Genomic DNA, 23869 nt, shown 5'->3' with positions numbered 1-23869 from the left:
GTCGGGTATTTTTCTAATCAGTATTAATGCACTGTCCCACATATGCTTTTCTGTGTCAGTGATCATAAAAAGTATTGAGTTTTTAGCTAAGATTTCATGATTTCACAAAGATAAGTTAACATTATTGTACCAGATCTAATAAGGTGACAATTAAACCTTGATTTAAAAGACTTTCTCATGAAATATTATTTGCTGCAGTTACTTTTACCTTTTTAATTATCACTGGGTACCTGTTATTATAATTCTGTATTCAAGTACATGTAGTCTGGATCTGCCACTTGGTCCATACCTACTTGTCTATTTTTTACTTGGTCTCATCCTACATATATGGACTAATCTCCAACCAACTTGTCTGCCATTACCATGGTCTTATTGCCATTGAGACCATTTGCCATTTTACTGACTTATCAGTTGGTTATAAAATACAAATTCTGTCTTATATCCATTATTTGTCTATTTAGGAGAGGAGAGACCTGCGGGTCACATTTCTGTGTGCTCGCCCTTCTAGGTGACCCAGGTTGGCTGGCTCCTCCCAAAATGCGCCTTTGAATGTCTCATAATCCTTTGCTTCGTTCACTAGATACGACACGAGAATAGTAATGCTGTAGAAGTCATTCATTTTTATAAATTGGTGACTTCCAATTTACTTCTATAAATAGAACACCCAGAAAATCTGCAAATCATCTTGAGTATTTGAAGAAATGATGTTTACCCTACAAACAGCTTATTTATAAATATGAATAGGGACTTAGCAAATATTGATCCTCTTTATCATTTTCTATACATATTTGTTGACTGAGGTTTAAAGAATTACAGGATTGGGGAGAGGTCTATCATTGGTCTCGTACTTTCATATATGTGTGTGTCAAACTTCACAGACATTCATCCTTCTTTACTTCTGAATAATACATTTAATTGAGAATTTCATGTACATGTAGGGGTGTCATTGTTTCGAATGATTTCATAGAATGTGGTACATAAAATTACACACATCACATTCCAATACATTAGAATAACATTCCAAAATTTAATTTATTTTTTTCTAATCCTATATATGGCTTATCAATAAGCTAGTTTGTGGTTTTACATGTATAATACACGTTTATAAGAAGAAGAGGTCATTTTTACTAAATGCGTCATGGTAACTTCAAGTGCATTTAGATAAGCACTGACAATGATGTTCTGATTATCCATAAAATCCTTAAATGATTATTTTCATTAAATCGGCTGGAAATTAGCCCATTGTTGGTGTTTTTTCCCCCTAATTACAGCACCTTATCTTATGCAGATGATGAAACATACATGTTTTTTTCAAAATTTTCATTGATATTCTGGTCTTTATGTTTGTGCACCATCATTTTTTTCACAGAGTTGTATTTTAGAGATTGCTATATCAAGCAAACCTAAATAGTTGTAGACCATTCTTTGACAAAGTATTAAGTGCTTATCCTCATAAAAAGAAAAAAGGGCATATAGAAATACTTTTCAGCTAACCCCAAACTGACTCTGATATTATAATCATTTTTTTATTATGTAAATGTACGTTTATTTTCCATTTCATTGTCAGTGTATCTATGGGTTGCCACAAGATGAATGCAGGGCAAAGAAACCATTTGTTCCTCCCCCCCCCACCTTCTTTAATACTTTGATAAATACTCATACAATACCTCCCATCCCTCTTACATAGCATCATCATAGTCTCATATTAAGCCATTCCAAATCTTATAAATATAATAATAATATTCCGCATTTACATAGCGCTTAACCAGCGTCGGAATTACACGGGGGCGACGGGCGATTTCGCCCCCATGACAGCCCGAATCGCCCCTAAAAATTCTCAAAACCCAATGCTTTGGGGCGACTATTTATTTTAGAATCGCCCCAATAAAATACCATCGACAATATAAAAACTACTTCACACATTTAAGGTTCTCTGGCGGCGGAGCAAGCGCATCTTTTATATCGCCCTTGCCAGCTTTTAAGTTGGAAGGTACGTCGATGCAATATCCGAGCCTTCCGCAACACTGAAAGCTTCGCGATTGTAAATAAACGCGCAATGCATTATGGGATGCGGAGTATGCATAGTCTTTAGCACAGGGTTTTTAGAATTGTTGACGCACTTGCCGCATGGCACGCGTTCGGTACGCGTGCACGATTAGACTGCACAGCTGGTAACGAGACCACATGCACAAAATTGTAAGCGATCAGCTGGTGACAGCTCTGATTATCGACATCATCGAGTCGGAGTGCGAGATGGATAAGCAGCGAAGCCATATCGTACATGTAATTTAAATATCTAGGAAGCTACATGTAAAATCAAGTAACTTTCAATTTACAATAAGCACAGTTTCAAATTGCCAAGTGCGTCTCTTTTTCAATACCATGGTTTTTCCATACTTCACAATGTGCAATATCTAATGCACACATTTCCCATTCATGATATCACACTTCTGTGATATAGTAATTCGAATTGCTCAGGAAATAAATCCCTGTTCACAGCACATACGATGTGCGAGTCTGTTATCCTCACAGTGGCTGACTTTGCATGTCAAAACGGAGCCTTAATAATCCAAAATCACTTCGCGTATAGTTGTGAATTATAGCTTTTTAATTTCTTTCTTGAAGAGGGGTAAATATTAGACAACAAATCATCAAACAAGGCTCAATCTAAAAAAAAAAAAGGGAGGATGCCGTGCACTTGAGTGTGGTACTTGCATGCTGTTAGCTAGCCAGTTTGAGCTCTTGTTCTGTGCCAGAGCTCTGGGTGAGAATTCTATCAGTAATGGCCTAAGTGATGGTGATTTTCTGTTTCAGATAGAGTTTAGATTTCATGTTAATTTTTGAAAACTGTTAAAAAAAACTTTATGATTTCTTCTTTGTGATTAATGTTTAAGTTATTAATGAATACATTTTCACCAAATTTAGACTCTCCCAGAATGAAAGGCATTTTCTGTGGAGAACTGCGTTTCCAAATAACTTGTGAAAAACTTCAGGTACATGAACCTACAATACATGTACATAGCCGGTTATGTGCTGGAATTTGAAAAGACTGAGTTAGATATTGATTTCATTTCTTTAACATAATTTATATGCAATCCAAGGGCACCTCACAGTCAAATTCACACACAAACACTCACCCACACCCGTAACTCTAACCATGAAAAAAAAAAAAAAATTCTAAAATTATTATTTGATCTGAATTCTCCCTTTCTCCATCTCTTACATGTTTACTTTATTCATTAATTTTATTTAGATTGTTTTTTTTTTTGGGGGGGGGTTCATTGTTCGTGGTTCATTAAAGATGAAAAATAAATAAGCCCATGTGTGTGTGGTTGTAAAGGGGATGTGGAATGAGGGTGTCAAAACACATTGAAATCTGATTTCTTAAAATGTTTGAATAAGCCAATAAAGTCTTGGGACCTTGATTGGCTCAAGTGTGTGAAGCTGAAGGCAACTCTGGTGGGATCGCTGTTGATTATTGTAAGGCCTTTAGGGCATTTCCCCCACCAAATATGTTTTGAGCTTTTAGGCGTCACAGCGAGTCTCGGAATGTCAAAAGGTAATTGCTGATATGCCATAAAAAAAAGTAGCCCCATGAATTAGAAAATAGCCCCAAGATATTCAGTGGTAGCCCCAATGTAAAAAAAAAGTAGCCCCTAAAAAAAAAAATGATTTCCTACCCTGCGCTTAACACATCAAAACGACATTTGTAAGCGCTTTACAGAAGTATTATTACCCTGGTCATCGGATCCTAAACAATAAATGTAAATTCCAGAACAATTTCAAACATATATTCAAACTGAATTCAAGGAAATGGCAATCCAAATGACTGTAAGAATGAATAAAAATCATGTGCCTTATAATGATCCTGGTAAAAAAAAAGAAATTGTTATAACTGAGAAATAGCAAGAAAATCATGACATTTACACATATCTGTTTTGATACCTTCATTCTGCTGGCTCTTCAGCAAGGATTTTATTATTTTTTATAAAGATTAGTTTGCATAATTTACAACATGTGGATCTGTTGGGGTTTTATCCTCATGAATTTGTTCATGATGAATGAGGTTGCAGATGACTCTCAGTAAGAGTGTGATCTAAGTTGGCCTGGGGGTAAATTAACCACTGCTATGAATGCCACCTCTTGATATAATTAAGTTTATTAAAGACTTTTTCTGTTGGCTTTCAAAGGTTTGAAAGAGAAGTACCTTTAAGACGTCAGCCTCCATGAAAGTCAGACATGTACAGTCAAAGCCAAGTTGCTGCTCACTGAAGCTCACTGGAACTATTAACACATGCTGCAACTACTTGGCCCGTATTAACTTTAAACTCTCTTCTCTATTCACTTTTCACAGGTTCAAAAGAGAAGTACCCTGGAGACGTCGGCGTTCATGAAAGCCAGACATCGTACAGTCAAAGCCGAGTCGCCGCTCACAGAGGCAGATAAGGATTCTGTAGGGGACTTCATGTTTGAGGAGGAAGAAGTAAGAAACTGATCTTGATTTTATTTTTATACATTCTCTTGGCACCATTAGGCCAAGTAAAAAAAGAAAGTAGTTGATCGTCCTCGCGCGCATCTATTTTGGCCGCCGCATGGAAATTTTTGATATTTACTATTTTCAAAAATTGGCTAAAAAAAAAAAAAAAAAAAAAAATTGGGATGTTCCTTTTTTGATGTTCCCTTTTTCATTGCAGCATCAATTTTCTTGATATTTACTATTTTTATGGCTGCTGAATAGCGAAAAAAATCACAAAATTGGCGAGCGATTTGCTCTCATGTGGTTTGGGATCTCTCTCGCAACTTCAAAAACAAGCAAAGTCCGATATTGCCGTAACTGCAGGAAAGAAAAAAAAAATCTGATTTGGTTTTCTATTGGAAATTTGAAGATACCATCATAAATTAGCAAGAAAATAAAGTTTGCAAACTCGGGGAAGATCCGGGGAAGATCACAGATTTCTTCATTTTTAGTGCATTTTCGGGGACCCCGCTTCCTGAATCTGAACTAATCTGTCGCCTGCTTTGGAAATATGGCGCAGAAAAATCAATTTTGATGATGTAAATTTGTATTTCGGCGGGTTTTTTGGTGAGTGATAGCACCTGTACTTCGATGTGTGTAACGGTGATTGACTGCTTGTTGTGACTCTGTTGGGTAATGCATGACTTGTGTGCTGGGATGTTATTGTTATTGACTGTGCTGGCGCAACATGTGAATTTGTGAAATCAATTGAGTTTTCTAACGTCAGCAGGCAGTGCATTGAATATTAAAAAAAATAATTTCAACTTGGTTATTCTTTATCAAGATTGAAAATAATTAATGGGATTCCAAGAAGTGCCAATTCTGTTCAAATTTGATAATCTTTATTCTTCCTTGAGCTATTCAATTTGATGGAAAATTGTAAAAATAAGTTAGTAAATATATCTAACAACACAGTTACAAACATGAAATAATAAATATGTGAACAATTATCAATTAATTCAATCATCATTTAACATTTGACATCAATTAAAAAATGAATAAAAATTGCACAGTATTAAACAACATGTTAATGAATATACAAGTAGCTGGAAAACTGCTATGCGAAACCATGCCCAGAACTAAAAAAGAGATTGGCTCTGGAAAACTAAACATGGCTCCATGGTAATAAAAATGACCACACCCCCATGCATTTTTTACCTTTACAATATATATATATATTAATATAGAATAATGTTTAAATCATTTACTTGACATGAACGTTTTGTTTTACAATACAGTACCGGTACACATCAGTATAAATACATCGATAGATTTTTATTGCATAATACATTTTCCATAGATTTCCAATCAATTGTATATATATATATATACATTTCTACTCATTTATTATTAATATTGACCATGCATCGATCACATATTTCGAGCTTGACATGGCCTGACAACCATATGAATAAAAAATAGCAAAAAAAATAGTAAAGAGTAAGGACCTCCCTCATCACTTCTTGTAAAAAATGGGCCGAGAAAATGCCTCCTTGTTTTTAAAAAAAATAGTAAGATAGCAAATAGTAAGGACTTCCCTCATCACCGCTCTCAAAAAACCCGGACGATCAACTACTTTCTTTTTTTACTTGGCCTTAGATGGTGTCACGAAGATTCATGCAAATGTTTTCTCCAAAGGTCAAGTCCATTCAAACTATAAGTTGATTTTAATATAAAGGGAAAAATAAAACAAGCTAATCACCGAAGCTTCCATCAAAGTTGGATATATAAAAGAATATTAGTGATAAACTTTTAAAGTTTTGCATGAGCTTGCTCAAACAGTGATTCATGTGCACTAAAGGTCAAGTGAAAATGAGAAAACTAGTGATACTATTGCTTTTGTACTGGAAATATTCCCTTCAATAATGTAGAACTGTGCCTGTTCCATGCATGTACATAATTACCTCATTCCAGAGAACTTCTCATGAAAATCAATATACAAACTACACTTTGTCATGTGCATGATATAGCCTTTCCATTACGAATCTAGTTTTTATTTCAGCCATTCCCAAACCCTGAAATTTTTCATCTTTGACAATATTTTTCGGTTTCTTTGTCAATAACATACGCTTCCTTCACCTCACTAATTGGATCATCATTCATACCATTTTTGTTTTGTTTCTTCTTTACATATTGAAATTTTTTAGTTTCTACTGTATATTCAAACAGATATTTATTTATGAATCAAATTATACCATCAAGACCACTTTTGTTTGATTCATTGATCATAATAGTACTGTCAAGTATTAAACTTTGACAACACATTTTTTGACAAAATAGTTCAGATGATGACATCTGTAACATAACCATGTCAGCACCGCAATGCTGTGTGTAGGAGGGAAGTCAAGCAGGCTGTGTGCAAATAATTTACGATTGACAAAGAATTTTAGAAAAGAAAAATGTTAAAATCCTCAGATATTTGGTCAGGATTTGCCATCCATGGCGCGATAGGGGTTAAGCATGCTGCATGAAGTAGTCACCTAAGGAAGATCAAATAAAACCGTATTTCGATTGAACAGAACTGAGCTTACTTATGGAAATGCATGGCATGCACTTTGAACAAAAACATCTTACAATTGCAGAGTATATGTCATTGTCTCACACATGTTTAGGTATTATTACAGGATTTGAAGATCCGGGCAGAATTCGCAAAGTTCGCTGCGCGGCCACGAAGGATGGCCTCGCGGCGGATATCATTCGATTTTGTAAGTTTACCCTTCCAGTATTGGGAAGTTCAAATCCTTTGGAACATTCAGTAAAAGCAGAACCTTTTTATCGTATTCAGCTGTGTGATTTTTTCTAAAGGAATTTAAGTTATCAGGAATTGTTGAGTGAAAAATGAAATTTAAAAAAAATAGTCATAAAAAGTCAATGAAAGGGTTATATTGATAATGATTGCATGCAGAGTGCGTAACAAGTCTGGGAGCCGACGGGATCAACCTACCTATAGCAGAAAAGAAAAAAGAGTTTAACGTGAATGACCAGAGTCAAGCTACATGACACTTAGACACATTTTTCAAGTATGTGAAAAAAAACTGTTGCCCTGGGGGCCTTGGCCTCTGTCTACAGCCATAATACCGGCTCCTGGAATGTGCGACCAGGCAGCATAAATATACTAAATGTGATGGTATGCTCTTTCCACTCATGCACATGAAAGTTGGTTCGTTTCCAGCAAGGTTGATCTATCACCGCTCCCAGACTATCCTGACTTTCCTTCTATTTTAATATAAAGTCCACTTCAAATTTCTAATTTCCTTTACATACCAAGTATATAATACCAGTAATTGATTTGAAAGTATTCTAGAAAATTGTTTTACTTTATTTTAGTGTACTGAGCCTAAGTGGGCTCATAATCCTGTAAATCTTGTTGATGTACGTGTATGGTACTCAGAATTGATAATCACTTTGTCTCCCCTAAAAACAGGCAAAAATATATTTAAACTAAATCATTTTAGATCCATTCTTCTGGATTTTTTTGTTTACACTAGTGCATGGTAGTTCTCAAATTAACCACTCCATATAGATGAGAAATATAAGTCATTTTGCCATCTCAAATTCATTTGCTTTCAGATTACCATGGCAAATTTTATTTTCATGATTTTTTTTAGTCCTCATTCTCTTATCAAGCCCATTTATTAACAATATATTGATGATAACCTCTTGGATGAATGATTTATATTTTCATAATGAGATATGAAGTGTATTATGTATGTTCTTTGAAAGTCATCAGTCTCATCAACAACAGCATCACCATCACACAATCACCTCCAACATCACCACCATCATCATCAAAATATTACCACCATCGATGCTATTACCAGCATCCTCACCACTACCATCATCAACATATCACCATCACCGCCATCATCACCATCATAACAATCACCACCATCATCATAGAAATATCACCATCATTGATAATACTAACATCATCATCACCACTAACATTCTCAACATCACCACTTCCATTATCAACATCATCATCGCCATTACAACTATCGTCATCATCATCATCACATCAATCACCACCACCATTATCAAACTAACACCATCATTAATGCTACTGCCAGCATCATCACCACTACTATTACCAACATCATCATCGTCGTCACCATCACCACTATCATCATCAACAATCACCACCGCTATCACCACCACCACCATCATCATCAAAATATCACCACCATTGATGCTACTAGCATTATCATTACCATTAATATTATTAACATCATCATCATCATCACCATCACCATCATCATCATCAGCTGCAGCAGGCACAGCTTCATCCCTCAAATATCATCAACATCATCATACCCCCAAACTGCCACAATCATCACCTCCACCATCATCATAATCAACACCACCCCCACCACCATAACCATTATAATTGTTATCCTCTACCGTTATTGCCATGGTCACTTCAGGAGGTGAGCCCACAAGACAAGGTTGATTTTTCTCCGGTCTACCGGTGTCTTCACATCTACTCGGTGCTTGGTGAGAGGGAGGTGTTTGAGAGTTACTACCGTAAACAAAGAACCAAACAGTCTAAGCTTGCCATCCAGCCTCAGGGTAACACGGTAAGTCTGTTCCCCTTTCAGAATCTTGTAATCAATTTGCGTGTTTTGTATGAGTCCTTATGCATGTGATGTCATGATCTCATAGCGCCCTCCCTCAGAGGACATAGGCATGCATGTAAACAGAGTTGTCAGAGATGCGATCACCAACACATGCAAGGCAATGGCTTCACCCTCTAAGATGGCAGCTCTATAATCTCTATACATACGCAACCAACATCTATCGTCATGAGAGGCCTACTATTCCATGTGGGTTGTCAACTCTTTCTGAGGCTAGCCATGTGCAGCGAAAGATTTATAAAAATTCAAAATCTCTTTATCTGAATTACAAATCCTATTATAGTGTATGAAAGAATAAGGATTAATCAAAAGAACTACCCGCAGGATCCCAGGAAAACTAGTGTTTAAACAAAGTTTGTAATCAAATTAATTAAAAGAGAAACAGTGTGATTAACGCATGGTGTTGGGTATTCTGTAGTCGACCAATCTCTCAGGTTGAACAGGAATGAGTGGTGTCACGGTAAGGATACAATTTGGATGCATTTACCATATTATGGAACGCACAAATTGTAGCGTGTGGCGAGTGAGCAAGATCTGCCCAATATGGTGATGCATCATATCAGGAACTTAAAGGACAAGTCCGCCCCAACAAAAGTTAATTTGAATAAAAGGAGAAAAATCTAACAAGCATAAACACTGAAAATTTCATCAAAATCAGATGTGAAAGTTATGATATTTTAAAGTGATATGCAAAACAGTTATATACACATCCTGGTCGGTATGCAAATGAGGAGACTGATGACATCATCCACTCACTATTTCTTTTGTATTTTATTATATGAAATATTCTAATTTTGTCCTCATTGTCAATGAAACAATGATTAATTCCTCCCTGAACATGTGGAATTGGCATATAATATACGGCTCAGTCAAGTTAGTCCTTATTGTCAAAATATTGTATAATTCAAACAATAAAAAACACAATAAATAGTGAGTGAGGGACATCATCAAATGTCTCATTTGCATGTCACTGACTTGTGCATATCACTGTTTTGTGAAAAATAAGCAAAAGTGTCACAACTTTATTTTACATCCGATTTTGATGAAATTTTCAACGTTGTGCCAGTTTGATTTTTCTTTATTTATTCAAATCAACATTTTTCTGAGGTGGACTTGACCTTGAAGATTTGCATTATTTACAAATTTAAAATTCTACCTATTGGAATAAATTTCTATGGTCCTAACTACATTTTTAGGCAGATTAACGTACACATGTATATTTAGAAACTGGTATGTAGAAGATGTAATTTTTCCCTTTCCTTTTGTTTTCAGTATGAATCATTAGATCACTACAAGAGATACTTTCATCAAATTCTAGGGTAAGTTTCAGTGTCTTTTTTAGCATTCATTTACCTAAAAGCCAATATACCACATTTCTTTGAAAAGCACCTGCTCAAGACCCACTGCTTGTTCCTGGATCCATATTGTTATTTTGTGACTTGTATAGAAGAAAATTCTATTCCATCCTTCTGACGGGCATGATCGGTCTCACATGCAGTTGCACTGATCTGCCAGGTGTCTGATGAACCTTAATTATTTGTCACCTTTTAAGATCATTAACTTCCATTTGATTGATATAATTCAAGTATCATGGATTATGCACTCAGTAAGATGCGATATACCTCTCATTCTGCCTGAAGCAAATTTTAGACAAAGCAATTCATCATTTTTGAAAATTGTTGATATGTATGTTATTGGATGACCATTCTGTTTTGTATTGCTATTCTTTTCAGGTTCTTTGTTCTTGAAGACCATGTGTTAAGTACCACTGAAGGCTTAGTAACACGAGAGTACTTAGATGATCTATGGAACACGGCATTATCGAAAATTGGAAGCACACTTAGAAATAATTCAGTAAGTTACACAAACGTTTTTCTGATAAGAAACTATTCAGAGAGAAATAGATGCATAATTAATGATAATAATTGGGATTGTTTAATGGCAAATCAACCTCATTTGTTTTGAACATGTTCACTACACACTCATGCCAGACTTTAAGTCAGATTTTAATATTCTAGTTCGGAAGACACAATCGTTCATCAGGTTCAGATTTTCAAATTATAATCAGGGAGAGTGAAAATTGATAGATCTGAGGTCGTGCACTCTGATTTAGGTTTAAGGCATAGTCGATGCATTAGTGCCCTTTGTCAAATCATTTATCCTCATTACTAGGTCCCATGGACAGGACATAAAGCTGTTGATTCCCTTGTTGCTGATAAGCAAACATTGCTTTCTTAGCAGTCAGTTACGAACTGAATTATTATTATATCAATTACTTTGTTTACTCATGCCATAGTGATACCAATGTATTTTTTTAAAAAGATTTTATCGAATAGAGTTTGATATTGTAATACATTTGATATCAAGATGTAAGTTCTCATTTTCTTTCTTTTCTTTTTTTTGAATTTCATTCTTGTGATCTCATACAGGGAGTAAATATTGATCAATAAAAATACAATCTCTTGTTTTTTTTAGCTGGATAGAATGCAGTGAGTATAAATGCTCTGAATAAAATTGCACTTTTTGACCTGTTAGAGACTTAATTATTTCACTATAGCACATGTTTTACATAGACTCTAACTCGCATACATGCAGGAGCAGTCTCCAGTGAGTTAAGATTAAGAAATTTCTGATGTTTATTTGACAGGCATACTGCACAGATGCAACACTCTTACTGCGCATTAAGAATCTTGTAGTCCTCTTCGTACAGACAGTTAATGTAAGTATATCCACCCTTTGGTACCTATTTTCTTAGAAAAGAAAATAAAGTCTTTTGATCTTTTTTGTAAACCTTATCGCAAATTTAGAAAAATACAACTGCTAACAATGTCTTTTTTGTTCTGATAGTCTCTATTTTTCTTTCCGGTTTTGTTTTTCTTGACAGAGCTATGGCTTCAACACGACACCACTGACAGAGTTTCTATTAGACCTGAAGGATCAATACAATGAAATCCTCATGAAGAAATGGGTTCAAGTCTTTAGGTAACCATAGAAAATATAAGAATCTTAACACACAATTAGTCACCCCAAAGTGTATTTGGGGTTTTTAAAAATAGGATTGTAAATTATGTGTTGCTTGACATAGTTGATCAACAATAAACTACAGAACTATGTTTTGTTGATTTGGATGTTCTTCATCACCTTTGATTTACCATATACAGTCAAATCTACACCTGCCTATTGTGCAGTGTTGTAGTGCCTTGATGCTCGGCCTTGGCCTTAAGGCGCCTTAAGGCCTATTTTTTCAAAGCCTTGGCCTTGAACATTCAAGCCTTGGCCTTGAGAGGGCCTTGGCCTTGGCCTTGAGGATTTTGAGCCTTGAAATTTCAAGGCATTTTCAAGGCTTTTTCAAGGCATTTTGTATTTTGTACTTCCATTTGTTTTATATAAGTAATTATAAATGTTTCAATTGTTCTGTATATTTAATGACACTAATGGTCAAAACTACCAGTCACCAGTAACTGTAGCAACAGCAGTAAGTGTACTAGCTGTGTCATCGATTGTAATTGTTAAATCATCATTATTAAGAATTATCATCACATTCTAACAAAGAAAACAGCAGTGATGAAAAATAACTATTAATTGGTAATGTGTTGTAATCATGACTAATGATGATAATGACAATATTAATGATAATAATGACAGCAATAATGATTATGATCAAGATTATAGTGCTTTGATGAAAGGAATAATTCTGACAGATCTGACTGCAATTTTGACAACAACTTTCATACTTTAAACATAGCTACCTCTAAGGAATGATTTATAACAAGGTTGATTTCTATTCCATTAGGATTTTCCTTGTATTATTTTCTTTAGCCAACAAGAATGATTTAAGTCTTAATTATATTCTGAAAAGATTTGGAAAACTTGTACACAGACTTTAATTTTGGTATATCCAAATTGGCTATGTCAATGGCATGATGAGCCAAAAATTTAGAGTGGCCAAGCATGGCATATAGAACAAAATTTCTGCCAAGAAAGTTGAAAGCGATTGAAGCGAGCGAGCGAACAAAATTTGTCACCCTTTTGCTATAAGAAAAGTTTTTTTTTGAAAGACTGACAGTATGTTTAGAAAATACTATCAAATTTACTCCACATTTTCCTTTCATTTATCCCCCTATTTTAAGTTTATTCTTGGTGGTGGAACTTCTTCCTCTCTCTCTCTCTCTCATTTTTTTTTTTGGGGGGGGGGTCTGATATATTTTTAAACAGACGAGAAAGAGGAATGGGAAGAGAGAGAGAGGATAAGGGAGAGAAATATGTAAGGGGGTAAGAAAGATGGGCGTGGCTGGTTGGGCAGAAAATACTGCAAAATTAGTTAATGATAGGCAGTATACATGTATCTTTTCTAAATTGTAAGGAGAAACATGTAAGGGCGTAAGAAAGATGGGGGTGGCTGGTTAGGCAGATCATACTGCAGAATTAGTTAATAATGATAGGCAGTACATCTTTTCTAAATTGTATACATTTTGTTTTGGGTCTAGTGTCTCAGACTGACAAAACAAAGGGAAAAAATTCAATGAAATAACATATTTGTTTTTGTGTCATTGTGGGTTCAAGAAATAATGATTAATTAAAATAATGATACGTAATTAATAATTATCAATATTATTAATAACTATTAATAATTAAATGTTTCAGGATATAATCAAGATTTACCCCCCCCCCCCAACTAAGGGTATGGGGTGCGCCCCATTTATTTTGTATCCTTTTGAATATAACTTTATTTTGTAAGTATTCTTTATTCTGGTTTTTTAGGTAAAATAGGTGTAGAAGATACAAGAAATGAGAATTGAAATTTGAAAGTGGTTGTAAGCAGAAAAAAACATGAAAACTGGCAAGAATCCTAAAAATGACATATTTTCAAGTCAGCATTTGAAAATTTCAGCTTGCGCTCTGTTCTCTCTTGTCCCCCCCAAAAAAAAAAAATTCCTGTAGGAAAAAATGCCTCTTTTTCCAAAGTCAAAAATGCCTTCTATTTCAGAATGATTTTGCCCTTTTTCAAAAAGAAATACCTTCCTTAATAGTAAAAATAATACATTTAGGTTTGAAAATCACAAATTTTGAATCATGCTTACATCAGTTATTGTTTAGTACAGTACTACATGTAATCCTGTTCATGGTTACAAAAATGTATAGAATGGTGTTTTCTGGTTGGAATATCACAAATTTTCGGCTCGCTTTCTGCACTCGCATCAATTATGGTACTCATTCTATTCCTGCTTAGAATGTCCAGTTTTCAGGTTGGAATGTCACAATTTTTTTTAGCTCGCACTTTGCGCTCGCATTCATTTGATTGGTGAGTTATGTATCCTATTAAAAATGCAGTCCTTAAATGCTTCCTTTTCTGATCTGTACATTATCTAGCATTATTTCTTTAATTAGATACACATCTTTTTCATGATTACAAAAACAGCTCAGAATATTTAATTTTGGCATGTCTTATTACTCATGTCCAGAAGTTTGAGATCGTGGTTCGTACTGGCAACATCACGCAACAGTGATTTAGTGATTTAACAGTCATTAACCCCATAATTAACCAAAAATCAAGTTTTACAACTTCAGAATTGATTTTCTTTTCAAAACTGCTTGCTCGCTACACTTTCTCGCTGAGAAGTAAACCCTAAATCAAAATATCTATCTTATCAATAAGAAATAAATTTAAAAAGAATTTGCTAAACTTAATTTCTACAAAACAAACAACTACTTCACACAGTTGATAATCTCATTTTGAAAATACATGTATCTGTTAGCACCAAAAATTCCCACTTTGGTATATAAGTGCCTTTTTGGCTCTGAACCACCCCCACAAAAAAAACAACATTATATATAATATATTATGTCTAAATCTATCATGAAATTATTTTTGTTTTAAATGTACAAGGGTGAAATTCTTTATTCGCTCAGTCCACTCGCTCACATACATTTTTGCCATGTGTGATGTCTAGCGGCCTAAGCATTGATAGCTCATTGTTCTGTATATCGTAAGTTTGAAGTGCCTTGGCCTCGGCCTTGGCCTTGAGGTTTTCAGGCCTTGGCCTTGGCCTTGGGTTTCCATGCCTTGGCCTCAGCCTTGGGTATTGAAGCCTTGGCCTTGGGTATTAAAGCCTTGGCCTTAGCCTTGGCCTTGGAGGTTTGAGCCTTGACTACAACACTGCTATTGTGACCACTAAAACCGATTCCCATGGAGGCAAATTGTGTAAGAACCTGTCTATAGCAGTCACCTGCCTATTGTGACCACTAAAAACGATTCCCATGGAGGCAGATTGTGTAAGAACCTGTCTATAGCAGTCACCTGCCTATAGTGACCACTAAAACCAATTCCCATGGAGGCAAATTGTGTAAGAACCTGTCTATAGCAGTCACCTGCCTATTGTGACCACTAAAACCGATTCCCATGGAGGCAGATTGTGTAAGAACCTGTCTATAGCAGTCACCTGCCTATAGTGACCACTAAAACCAATTCCCATGGAGGCAAATTGTGTAAGAACCTGTCTATAGCAGTCACCTGCCTATTGTGACCACTAAAACCGATTCCCATGGAGGCAGATTGTGTAAGAACCTGTCTATAGCAGTCACCTGCCTATTGTGACCACTAAAACCGATTCCCATGGAGGTAGATTGTGTAAGAACCTGTCTATAGCAGTCACATACCTATAGTGACCACTAAAACCGATTCCCATGGATACAGATTGTGTAAGAATCTGTCTATAGCAGCCACCTGTCTTTAAAGGTTTTTTTTTCTTAGGTGGCCACTATAGATCTGTTCCACTGTATATACAACAAACTTGAGTCACATAGAGTCATAGAGGGAAAATTGTAAAATGACTATGAAATTATAAGTACTTGATTTATTAATGAAAAATTTTAGTGAGACCATCAGTATTTGGTCTTCATTTAGGAGAGTACATGTTTTCAAACATCTCAATGTTTTTTTTTCCTAGTGATATATTCGATGAGGATAACTATACCGCTATGGCAGTCAACTCTGAGGCAGAGTACCTTGACCTCATCAGGTCATTCCCATTTAGAGATGAGAAGATTGACAAAGTAAGTCTTATTAAAGGAAAAGTCCAACCCAACAAAAAGCTGATTTGAATAGAAAGAGAAAATTCAAACAAGCATAATACTGAAAAAATTATCAAAATTGGATGTAAAGTGAGAAAGTTATGACATTTAAAAGTTTCGCTTAATTTCATCAAACAGTTATATGCACATCCTGTTCGGTATGCAAATGAGGGGACCCATGACATCACCCACTCACTAATTCTTTTGTATTTTATTATATGAAATATTTTTATTTTCTCGTCATTGTCATGGGAAACAAAGTTTCATTCCTCCCTGCACACATTGAATTCCATTATTTTAACATTTTGTGGTTCAGGCAAAAAGGTCCTAATTATTGAATTGTAAAAATTGAAATATTGTATAATTTAAACAATAAAAAACAAAGAAATAATGAGTGACATTATTGACTCTCTCTCATAATTTTCTTATTTTATATCTGATTTCAATGAAGTTTCAGCGCTATTCATGTTTGATTTTTCTCTATTTATTTAAATCAAGTGTTTTATGGGGTGGACTTGACCTTGAAGATTGATATACTATCTTCGTAGGTAATTGCAGAAATTAAGGGCCTGTTTTGTGACGTTTTAGTGTCCAGTTTGCAAATGACAATTTGAACAATTTGTGTGATTGAAATTGTATAAAAAAGATGGAAAGTACTATTTTCTATCTATACAGACCGAGGCAGCTATCATATTATTATCGGCTACAGGTGTCAAATATTCTTCCAATTATTTTAATCTATATAAAAATACCACAAGATAATATATATTTCCTTCAAATTCAAAAATAAAAAATAGTCTCTATGGACAAAAAAGAAGTCATATATTTTCATCATAACTTAATTCTCCATGTACTATTAGTATCTATTGGAAAAGACATTGTGCTCTCATAGGCTAGAGTGCGTCCCCAAGTGGTAGAGACAAATCAATTTGTTCTTGTCTTTAAATTAAGATAAAATTATGTAATAATTAGGTGGTCTGTCTTTGACAGATCACCTCTTAATTTCGTCAGAATTTTCTTTTTATTTATTTATTTATTTATTTTTACGGATTTTCTTGTCGCCAAGTTATCTCAAAATGAACTTAGTCAATTTCATTGAATTTCATGTCATCTATAGGATCTATTATGGACACGTCAAAATAAGCTTTTCAAGGTCATCAGGTCATGATGACGTCATCTAGGCGCCATTTTGTAAAATCACATTATCGATCATATCTCCATTATCAATTATCAAAAATCAATCAAATTAACATCACACTAACTTCAGGTCAAGAGTCATCAGGTCATGTCATCAAAGGTCACCTGGAGGTCATGCGCACGCGCGTCAAAATTTAAAAATGCTCAAAATCACTTTTTGACCAAACTAGAGTATGTTTTAGGTCATTTTAAGTATTTCAAAAATTTTCCGCGCGTAACGCCTTACCGCAACGCAGAAACACTGTTTTTTTTACATCTTTGCATTGATAATAAAATTCTGAACAATTTGATACCTTGATCAACCTTCTACGACCATTAATGACGAAATTAACACCCGTTAAAGTCTGCAGCACGTGTGCGCGCGAGCTCTCACTATAGGCCATATATGGGCAAAAACATGCCTATTGAAATTTCACTGTAGCTCTTTAAATAGTCCGTTGACCCCCAATTTTTTTGATATATCGATAGAGTATGAGTTGTAGATGTGATTTCATGTCATCAATGTCCCTAAATTATATCGTGACGTCATCAAAATGGCGCCTAAACTAAAAATTTCATTTTTTCAAAAATGACGTCATCAAATTTATGCAAATTTGGCTGTAACTTCTCGAATATAGATCAGTTTTCGCTCAGATTTCGATATGTTGTAGTTTAGAATGTACTCTTTATCTTTAGTTAACATGACTTTTCGTTTTGAGAAACGCATCATTGCGTAAAACAGCGATGAAAAGAGGCATGTCATTTTTCCTCATTTTGCGTGTAATCTCTATGGCACATGACTTTTTCTCAAAAGTAGATTCGACATTCCTCTATTTCGTGAGCCATATCTCCATTTTTTCTTGTCGGTTTTCCCTGAACTTTTAATATGTTGTAGCTGAGATTCTAAGCTTTCGGAAGTGTGCCCTCCATTTTTTGATCAGATGACGGGATCATGCCCGTATTTCGCTTGCAAAATTGGAATTGTAATTCTCAAATTTGCTTACGTGTAAAGTCTATGGGAAATATGCTAGCTCAATCGGTTAGGCGTCAGACTTGCATCTCATTCAACCATGTGAGCAGGGGTTCGAGTCCGCGGGTGAACATGATTTTTTTTTTTTTTTTTTTTACTATCTTGCGCACGATCAATTATAACAATTCTAATAATTAATAGCTTAAATATTGCAAAATAAAACAGATTATAATTAGTTTTTTTCATATTATATATATCTAATCATATCCGTCCATCTGCTATCTGTTATAAATCTATCTATATTTCTATCTATCTACCTACATGACATATATGTCTATCTCTCTGTCAAATATATATCTACCTGTTTAAATATGTCTCTCTTTCTCACTCTATCTATCTATGCATATATATGTCAATCTGTCTATCTACCTACTTTGTATATGTATCTGTCTATCTATCTCTCTCTGTCTAATATAATATATCTATCTGTTTAGATATGTATATTTATCTATCTTTCTATATATCCATCCATCTAGCTGCCTGTCTATCTATCGTTCTATATGTTTGTCTGTCTGGCTATCTATCTATCTATTTCTCTTATATATATCTATTTGAATATGTCTATCTTTCTATATCAATCTATCTGTCTCTTTCTATTTACCTACCTATCTATCTGTCTATCTATCTATATGTCTGTCTATGTTTTATTCATATAACCACCTATCATTTATCTCTCAATCGATCACTTGATCCATCCATCACCCCATCCATCTATATATATAATCATCTATCTTGTATGTATCTGTTTGAAGATGTATGTCTGACGATTGTCATCACCACATCAATAATCACATTTAGCAATGGTGAAAACTTATTCTTAGGATGTCTACGATCAAGATTATCAATGATATCTAAATGATTTATTTCATACATCAGCCGACACTGAAAAAATCATGACAGACCACCTAATTCGTCCGCATGACGAATTAAATTCTAGTTTCTTTTAAATCCAGAACACAATTCTTCCAAACAAAGTAAGTTTCTTCTAGCAAAAATTAAAATACCATGTGCTGTTTTTTTTTTAATATAGGCACCATATCCACGTCGGCTGCCGTTCTCTGAGTTCGTCCCCAAGGTGTACAGACAGATCAAGGAGTTCATCTATGCATGCCACAAGTTCTCCCAAGATCTTCACCTGACGCAGACGGAGAGGGACGACATGATCCGAAAGTCCACCAACGTCCTATTGACGAGGACGCTCAGTGGATGTCTCAATGCTCTTATACGAAAGAGATGCCTGGGGCTCACAGAGGTAGGCTGCTCAATTATTCTTGTGTGGGTTCGTCGTGGTCAAGTGGTTCTGACTCTCACCTTTGAAACAGAGGGTCGTGGGTTCGAATCGTAGCCATGGCATGTTTTCCGTCAGCAAGAAATTTATCCACACTGTGCTGCACTTGACCCAGGTGAGGTGAATGGGTACCTGGTAGGAGTAATTCCTTTCATGCACCGAGCGCCAGTGATGGTAGCTCGAGCTAAAGCCTGGGTAATAATAGCAGTGCTTTGTATCCTCAGGCAAAAAGTGCTTTATACATCCAGCTATTATTATTATGATTATTCATGGCCATCAGCGCAGAGGATTATCTTTTGTGTTTGGGAGGACGAAACAATAGATCCCCCCCCCCCCCCGGAACCAAAGATAATTCCTTGCACTGACACCCATGCTAATATTACTATTAATCTTGATTTCCAGCAGTGGTTGCAATCTAAAACTGAGAAAACAAATTCCAATAGAATGACCACCCAAGTTTTTGTATGTATCAATAATGATTTGGGTCGGAAATGTGTAATTGCTGAAAAATTGGGAAGAGGGAGGGGGATTATTTTTCTGTATTCATATCAACTTTTCATTTGGTTGAACAGACATCGTGCATCATCATATATCACAAACCTGCATAGGAATGTAACATATGCTACTTATCACAAGTGATTATAGCATCTGAAAATGCAGAGAGATAATGAAATGATCTAAAATCTACGTCAATGTTCCTTTTTCTGATTATGAAGGATGAGGGATGAGGGACCTATTCAAATACAATTAATATCTGCGATCTATAGAGCACTGCCCAGTTCTTAACCAGTAGTAATCAAATGTTATCCATTGCATAAACCAGTTAGCAAATGATACCAATCACCACTCGTGATAAAGGAACATCAAACCCACAATCTATAATCTTTAGTGATTGATAACACTGTCAGTATAATGTCTAAAGGGGAGGGGATATTTTTCACATGCCTGGTAAACTTCACTGACTATCAAATCTCAATGGTTAGCACTCTCTACCACTTTAAAAAACCGGTGGAGTGTGGCTAATTAAGATTACTTTCTTGGCAGAGGGTACTACTTGTGTGATGAAATTTAACCCAATATCTTATGGTCGCTGGGACATCATTTGATCAGTGGTATGTCAATTTTAGCAAACACAATTTCTCCATTGTTTTCTTTTCAGTTGGTTCAAGTCACTGTCAACACCATTCACCTAGAAAATGCATGTAAATATCTGGAGGATTTTATCTCTAATATTACAGGGTGAGTATTTGAGAAAAAAGAATTCTCATTTTATGATATGTAACATCTATTGAAATACATATGGGCAATTCCATAAAATATGTACCGGTACGTCCAACCCCCTATATGAGGGACCTTCATGAAATTTTCTCTCTCTGCATGCTCGTTCTTTTTACTGTCTGTAATGTTGTCCAAGGACCATGACTTGGTCAGTTTATGAAGTGGCTGAGACTTGAGAAAAAAGGGTTCGGACTTACAAAAAGGTTGATCATTTTGTGGAATTGTCCATGTACAAGGTAAAACCATTTAAAATAGACAAATGTAGTGGATGCTAAAAGATTTTTGAAGGGTTCAGAAATATATTCAAATTAAAAATTAATCTGTAAGGTCAAATTTTAATATTGTTAAATGTAGAACACACACAAAAAAACTTTGTCCAGGTGATGAGGCAGGAAACTTCTTTCTTTTATTCAGGAGAGGAAGGGGGTTGTGTCGATTAAACATTTCTGTAAATATGTATTTCTAGTTGATTTAAACTGTAGCAAAACTCAAAACTCTCTGTTTCTCTGATTGTTCTTTTCTTTCTAAAAATTCCTTTCCATGGAGGGTATTTTCGAGTATAATAATGATAAATGTTGAGGTTATAAGCTGTCTTTCTCTAATATCTTGAGTCATTTTTTGCTTGTAATACAGGACGACTGGAGATAACATTCATGCAGCTGGTCTGCAGAGCACAAACATCTTTAGAGATGCACGGAGTGAAGCGGAGCTAGAGATATATAGGAGACTTAATGAAAAGGTACGTCATGTGATTTGTGATGTCATCCCTGGGCCATGCCATATAAAGAGTAGTGATCAATTTCAACTATGGACATCTTTTGATGTTAATAGTCTAGTGTTCCGATTCCAACACAGTACTAACGCCCTTTGGCAAGGCATCAAGATAACACTCTGACATGACTACTGTATCTGCCAGATAAGACCACAAGTTCCTCAATTTAATAGTATTGCTCATTGAAACATGTCGTTACAAGATTGTTTGTAAAGACCGCCTGCTTTGTACAGAGACTGCTTTTATCCTCTCCTGATAGGCTATCAGTCCCACGTCCTGCAAGGTGGCTGTAAGTTTTTCAGTAACTGTATATGAAATGTAGAATGCTTATAGTATGGACCAACATTTAGGAGTATGTGATGTCTTTGTCCAATGTCTCGCACGTAGGTTGATGAGTTCTTGGAGCTGGCCTCCTATGACTGGTCCTTAGATGAATCCCAGGGAAGAGCCAGTGGCTACATCATCGACATCATCCGCTTCCTGGAAGGCAGCTTCAAGGCTTTCAACCATCTACCGGTAAATAGTCCCTTACATCCCCAACCTCCTACCAATATTACCCCCCCCCTTCACCTCTTCTTTACCCACCTACCAGCCATCCCATGCCCGTTCACCTGTGGCTCCATCCCAAACTACATGCCATCCCACCACCAATTACCTGTCGTCTCACCCCCAGTTATCTGTAATCTCGCCCCGATTACCCGGCATCCAACCCCCAGTTATCTACCCCTCCACATCCTCAATCACCAGCCATCCTATCCCCAATTTTCCATTGTCCATGATGACACCGACCATGGTTTTCCCCCCTCCCCCCCTTCCGCCATTTAATCACACCCTTTTCCCTCACTATCCAGAGTTATTCATTTGAATATTTTCCTGACTCATTTGTAGTTACTTTAATCTTTTAGAAAATACTTTAGTTCGTCAAATAGAATCCTAGTCACAGGAATGGGATTTGCTACACACCAGGGGCCCCGTTTCATAAAGAGTTATAACTTTGCCATTCTGGCAACTACCATAATAACCTTGATTTTGATTGGCTGCTGAGCCTGTTGCCATGGTAGTTGTTATAATGGCAAAGTTACAACTCTCTATAAAACAGGCCCCAGATCCCCCAGATAAATTTTGAGGTCCCTTGTGTGTTAGATAAATCCATACCATACACAATTTAATCAGTCTTCAAAATCAAGAGAATTGTATTATTTGTGGTAATGATTTACAATTCTCTGATGATATTATTATGGAGTAGAGGCCCCATTCGCACACCTCCCCACCCCCTCCCCCAAAAAAGAGAATCCCATCAGATTGACATATTCAACATTCAACTTTTGTCATGATACTCTGAAAAGAAAATTTTGATAAATCATAATCTCAGAGACGGATGGTTCTGTTCCAAATACTTCAGAAATCTCTCTTTTTTTCAGTCAAACTGATTGAATTATATCAAAACTAAGAATTAAGGTTATTAGTGTTTTTTTAAGGTTAAGCCTAAAAATTTGACATTCCCATTGAATCTTCGGTATTTTATGATTTCAATCTCATGGCTTGCTCCTTCTATGTTATTTGAATGCTGTGTTTGGGGTGCTATTCTGCTCTGTTCTCACAAACACTCTGATGGGCCCTGTTACACTAAGGAATTGTAATTGATAGTGAAATGACGATAGCCATTGAAGGTTACTTTCACAAGCATGTTTTTTTTTCATCATTGTTATTTTGTATTGATCATTGCTATTGTGCTCTTTTGAAAATGATGTCATGAAAATATATTGTTGAATATGCCTATCATTAACAAAGTGAAACTGTTCCTTGAAGTGCAATTGATTGCAAATCTTTGTTAATACAGGCCCATAGTGATAAGTTTGTATTTGTCTGGAGTTTTTTTTTAAATTTTTTTTTAACATGGAATAGTGAGCTTTTAACCCATAATATGACAAAATTCAGCGATTCGTGCAGTAAATCAATGAGATATCAGGCTTCTAGAAAAATGGAAACATCCATTTTAAACTATAAAAAAAAATGCTGCAATTATTCCTTTACTGCAAGGGAAAGTTTATACATGTACATGTTAGTGAACATGCTCCGAGCTGATTCGTGGTGAAGGAGAATT

The 23869-nt window shown here is 35.5% G+C and overlaps 1 protein-coding gene across 6 annotated transcripts in view; it reads left to right on the top strand.

Moving 5' to 3' along the window:
• Nucleotides 1-23869, top strand: part of LOC121424885 (exocyst complex component 6B-like) — a 46714-nt gene that overhangs the window by 12322 nt on the left and 10523 nt on the right. For 5 of the 6 annotated variants that reach the window (XM_041620737.1, XM_041620733.1, XM_041620732.1 and 2 more), the window contains exons 6-17: nucleotides 4355-4483; nucleotides 7129-7221; nucleotides 8941-9093; nucleotides 10423-10469; nucleotides 10884-11004; nucleotides 11798-11869; nucleotides 12035-12132; nucleotides 16098-16203; nucleotides 19458-19679; nucleotides 20875-20954; nucleotides 21627-21732; nucleotides 22153-22281. In XM_041620737.1, coding sequence (XP_041476671.1) covers nucleotides 4355-4483; nucleotides 7129-7221; nucleotides 8941-9093; nucleotides 10423-10469; nucleotides 10884-11004; nucleotides 11798-11869; nucleotides 12035-12132; nucleotides 16098-16203; nucleotides 19458-19679; nucleotides 20875-20954; nucleotides 21627-21732; nucleotides 22153-22281 — 1356 coding nt within the window. The remainder of the gene's footprint in view (nucleotides 1-4354; nucleotides 4484-7128; nucleotides 7222-8940; nucleotides 9094-10422; nucleotides 10470-10883; nucleotides 11005-11797; nucleotides 11870-12034; nucleotides 12133-16097; nucleotides 16204-19457; nucleotides 19680-20874; nucleotides 20955-21626; nucleotides 21733-22152; nucleotides 22282-23869) is intronic. The other variant, XM_041620739.1, reaches the window with a different exon arrangement.

Source organism: Lytechinus variegatus, chromosome 12 (assembly GCF_018143015.1).
Source record: "Lytechinus variegatus isolate NC3 chromosome 12, Lvar_3.0, whole genome shotgun sequence".
Classification (NCBI taxonomy): Eukaryota; Metazoa; Echinodermata; class Echinoidea; order Temnopleuroida; family Toxopneustidae; genus Lytechinus; species Lytechinus variegatus.
The sequence above is the reverse complement of the archived record's forward strand: the minus strand, read 5'-3'. Positions and strand labels throughout refer to the sequence as shown.